This window comes from Tetrao urogallus (genome assembly GCF_951394365.1).
Source record: "Tetrao urogallus genome assembly, contig: scaffold_110, whole genome shotgun sequence".
Lineage (NCBI taxonomy): Eukaryota > Metazoa > Chordata > Aves > Galliformes > Phasianidae > Tetrao > Tetrao urogallus.
Genome location: NW_027638785.1, coordinates 49,791 through 54,240, shown reverse-complemented (window position 1 = coordinate 54,240; position 4,450 = coordinate 49,791). Strand labels below are relative to the sequence as shown.

Genomic DNA, 4,450 nt, shown 5'->3' with positions numbered 1-4,450 from the left:
ACCGCCGCCACCACCGCCAGCGGGGCCCCCATCCCCGGCCCTACAAGTTGGGGGGCACGGCGTTATGGGGGCTCTATGGGGCTCTATAGGTCTCTATGGGGTTCTATGGGTCTCTATGGGTCCCTATGAGGCTCTACGGCTATCCATGGGTTGCTATGGCTCTCTATGGGGCTCTACGGGGCTCTCTGGGTCCCTATGGGTCTCTATGGGTCCCCATGGGTCGCTATGGCTCTCTATGGGGCTCTATGGGGCTCTATGGGTCTCTATGGGTCCCTATGGGTATCTATGGGTCTCTATGGGTCCCCATGGGTCACTATGGCTCTCTATGGGGCTCTATGGGGCTCTATGGGTCCCTATGGGTCTCTATGGGTCCCTATGGGTATCTATGGGTCTCTATGGGTCCCCATGGGTCGCTATGGCTCTCTATGGGGCTCTATGGGGCTCTATGGGTCCCTATGGGTCTCTATGGGTCCCTATGTGTATCTATGGGTCTCTATGGGTCTCTATGTGGCTCTCTATGGGTCTCTATGGGGTCTCTATGGGTCCCTATGGGTCTCTATGGATCCCTATGTGTATCTATGGGTCTCTATGGGTCTCTGTGTGGCTCTCTATGGGTCTCTATGGGGTCTCTATGGGTCCCTATGGGTCTCTATGGGTCCCTATGTGGCTCTACGGGGTCTCTAAGGGCCCCCATGCGTCCCTATAGGGCTCTATGGGTCCCCATGGGTCTCTATGGGTCCCCATGAGTCCCTACGGGTCTCTATGGGGCTCTATGTGGCTCTATGGGTCTTCATGGGGTCCCCATGGGTCCCTATGGGGTCTCTATGGGGCTCTATGGGTCTCTATGTGCCACCACCGCCAGCGGGGCCCCCATCCCCGGCCCTACAAGTTGGGGGGCACGGCGTTATGGGGGCTCTATGGGGCTCTATAGGTCTCTATGGGTCCCTATGGGTCTCTATGGGTCCCTATGTGGCTCTACGGGGTCTCTAAGGGCCCCCATGCGTCCCTATAGGGCTCTATGGGTCCCCATGGGTCTCTATGGGTCTCTATGGGTCCCTACGGGTCTCTATGGGGCTCTATGTGGCTCTATGGGTCTTTATGGGGTCTCTATGGGTCCCTATGGGGTCTCTATGGGGCTCTATGGGTCTCTATGTGCCACCACCGCCAGCGGGGCCCCCATCCCCGGCCCTACAAGTTGGGGGGCACGGCATTATGGGGGCTCTATGGGTGCCTATGGGGCTCTATGGGGCTCTATGGGTCTCTATGGGTCCCTATGAGGCTCTACGGGTATCCATGGGTTGCTATGGCTCTCTATGGGGCTCTACAGGGCTCTCTGGGTCCCTATGGGTCCCTATGGGTCTCTATGGGTCCCTATGGGTATCTATGGGTCCCCATGGGTCGCTACGGCTCTCTATGGGTCTCTATGGGGTCTCTATGGGTCCCTATGGGTCTCTATGGGTCCCTATGTGGCTCTACGGGGTCTCTAAGGGCCCCCATGCGTCCCTATAGGGCTCTATGGGTCCCCATGGGTCTCTATGGGTCTCTATGGGTCCCTACGGGTCTCTATGGGGCTCTATGTGGCTCTATGGGTCTTCATGGGGTCTCTATGGGTCCCTATGGGGTCTCTATGGGGCTCTATGGGTCTCTATGTGCCACCACCGCCAGCGGGGCCCCCATCCCCGGCCCTACAAGTTGGGGGGCACGGCGTTATGGGGGCTCTATGGGTGCCTATGGGGCTCTATGACTCCCTATGGCGTCTCTATAGGTTTCTATGGGTATCTATGGGTCTCTATGGGGTCCCCATGGGTCGCTATGGCTCTCTATGGGGCTCTACGGGGCTCTATGGGTCCCTATGGGTCTCTATGGGTCCCTATGGATCTTTATGGGTCGCTGTGGGTCCCTATGAGGTCTCTATGGGTGTCTATGGGTCCCTTTGGTCCCTATGGGTCCCTATGAGTTTCCATGGGTCTCTATGGGTCGTTATGGGTCGCTGTGGGTCCCTATGGGTTCCCATGGGTCTCTATAGGTTTCTATGGGTTCCCATGGGTCGCTATGGCTCTCTATGGATCTCTATGGGTCCCTTTGGTCCCTATGGGTCTGTATGGGTTTCCATGGGTCTCTATGGGTCGCTATGGGTCCCTATTAGTGTCTATGAGTCCCTATGGGTCCCTATGTGTATCTATGGGTCTCTATGGGTCTCTATGTGGCTCTCTATGGGTCCCTATGGGGTCTCTATGGGTCCCTATGGGTCTCTATGGGTCCCTATGTGGCTCTACGGGGTCTCTAAGGGCCCCTATGCGTCCCTATAGGGCTCTATGGGTCCCTATGGGTCTCTATGGGTCCCTACAGGGCTCTATGGGATCCTATGGGTTGCTATGGGGCTCTACAGGTCCCTATGGGGTCCCCATGGGGCTCTATGGGGTCTCCAAGGGTCACTACGTGTCCCTACAAGTCCCTATGTGTCTCTATGGGTCCCTATGGGTCTCTATGGGTCCCTATGGGGCTCTATGGGTTCCTATGGGTCTCTATGGGTCTCTACAGGTCCCTATGGGGCTCTATGGGTCTCTATGGGGTCTGTATGGGTCCCTATAGGTTCCTATGGGTCTCCATGGGGCTCTATGGGGTCCCTATGGGGTCCCTATGGGGCTCTATAGGTCCCTATGGGGTCCGTACGGGGCTCTATAGGTCTCTATGGGTCCCTATGGGTCCTTATGAGGCTCTATGGGTCCCCATGGGTCGCTATGGCTCTCCATGGGCCTCTATGTGGCTCTATGGGGCTCTATGGGTCCCTATGGGGCTCTAGGAGTCCCCACTGGTTGCTATGGGTTCCTATGGGTCTCTATGGGTCTCTATGGGTTTTTATGGGTCCCTATGAGTCACTATGGGTCTCTATGGGGCTCTATGGGTCCCTATGAGTCTCTATGGGTCTCTATGTGCCACCACCGCCAGTGGGGCCCCCATCCCCGGCCCTACAAGTTGGGGGGCACGGCGTTATGGGGGCTCTTATGGGTCTCGATGGGACTCTATGTGGCCCTCAACAGCTCCCTATGGGTCTCTATGGGTCTCTATGGGTCCCTATGGGGCTCTATGGCATCTCTATGGGGTCCCTATAAGGCTCTATAGGGTTTCTATGGGTCTCTATGGGTCCCTATGAGGCTGTATGGGGTCCCATGGGTCGCTACGGGTCTCTATGGAGCTCTATGGATCTCTATGGGGTTCCCATGGGTCTCTATGGATCCCTATGGGGCTCTATGGGTCCCTATGGTTCTCTATGGGCCCCTATCGGTCCCTATGTATTCCGATGGGTCTCTATGGGTCGCTGTGGGTCCCTTTGGTCCCTATGGGTCTCTATGGGTTTCCATGGGTCTCTATGGGTCGCTATGGGTGTCTATGGGTCTCTATGGGTCGCTGTGTGTCCCTATGCGTCTGTATGGGTCGCTGTGGGTCCCTATTGATCCCTATGGGTCGCTATGGGTCACTGTGGGTCCCTATTGATCCCTATGGGTCCTATGGGGTTGCTATGGGTTGCTGTGGGTCCCTATTGATCCCTATGGGTCCTATGGGTCTCTGTGGGTTCATATGGGTCTCTATGGGTCTCCATCGGTCCCTATGGGTCCCTTCGGTCGCTATGGGTCTCTATGGGTTTCCATGGGTCTCTATGGGTGTCTATGGCTCCCTATGGGGTTTCAATGGGCCCCTATGGGTCTCCATCGGTCCCTATGGGTCCCTATGGGGTCTCTAAGGGTCCCTATACGTTCCTATGGGTCCCTATGGATCTCTGTGGGTCCCTATGGGTCTCTGTGTCTCCATCGGTCCCTATGGGTCGCTATGGGTCCCTATGGGTCCCTATGGGTCGCTATGGGTCGCCGTGGGTCTCCGTTCGTCCCCCCACCTTTGGTGAACGCCACCCCATCGATGTCGGCTCCCCGCAGCCCCGCTTCGTTCAGCGCCGCCTCCACCAACCCCAGCAGCTTCTGGCGGTGATGGCGGCTGACGGGACCGGGAGCGAAACCTGAGCCGGAAGAGAAGCGGCATCACGTGACCGGAAGCGGGCGGGGAGGGAGGGAGGGAAGGAGGGAGGGTAGGGGAGGGTACAACGTTTCCGCGACTTCCGGTGTCACCTTGTCCCGGCGGCGTGACGAACGTCGCCCTTTGGTTGCTGAGCACCCGGCCGTCCCGAATCACCCCGGCTCCCACTTTGTTGGCCGAACCTTCCAGGCCCAGCACCGTCGGCATGGCGCCGGCTTCCGCTCTCTCCTCCTTTTCCGGTAGCCGGGCAGGAGGGACTTCCGGTTCTGTGTGCGCGCCCGGAGCGAGCTCGCAGCTCCAGGCCGAGCTACTTCCGGTGCCTTTCCGAGCCGCTTCGGCTGCGCTCTCTTACGTCACTTCCGCTAAGCCTTGAACGCGCGCTCTTTTAGGCTGCGCCCCTACGTCACTTCCGGTAGTCCTT

General features: G+C 58.1%; 1 protein-coding gene across 1 annotated transcript; it reads right to left on the bottom strand.

Moving 5' to 3' along the window:
• Window positions 1-8: 8 nt before the first annotated feature.
• On the bottom strand, window positions 9-4,236 carry OSGEP (O-sialoglycoprotein endopeptidase; the record flags this gene model as incomplete). The annotated part of the gene is made up of 3 exons (XM_079551219.1): window positions 9-40; window positions 3,893-4,012; window positions 4,122-4,236. Coding segments are annotated over 3 exons (267 nt in total), but the record flags the coding sequence as incomplete, so codon positions are not given.
• Window positions 4,237-4,450: the final 214 nt, after the last annotated feature.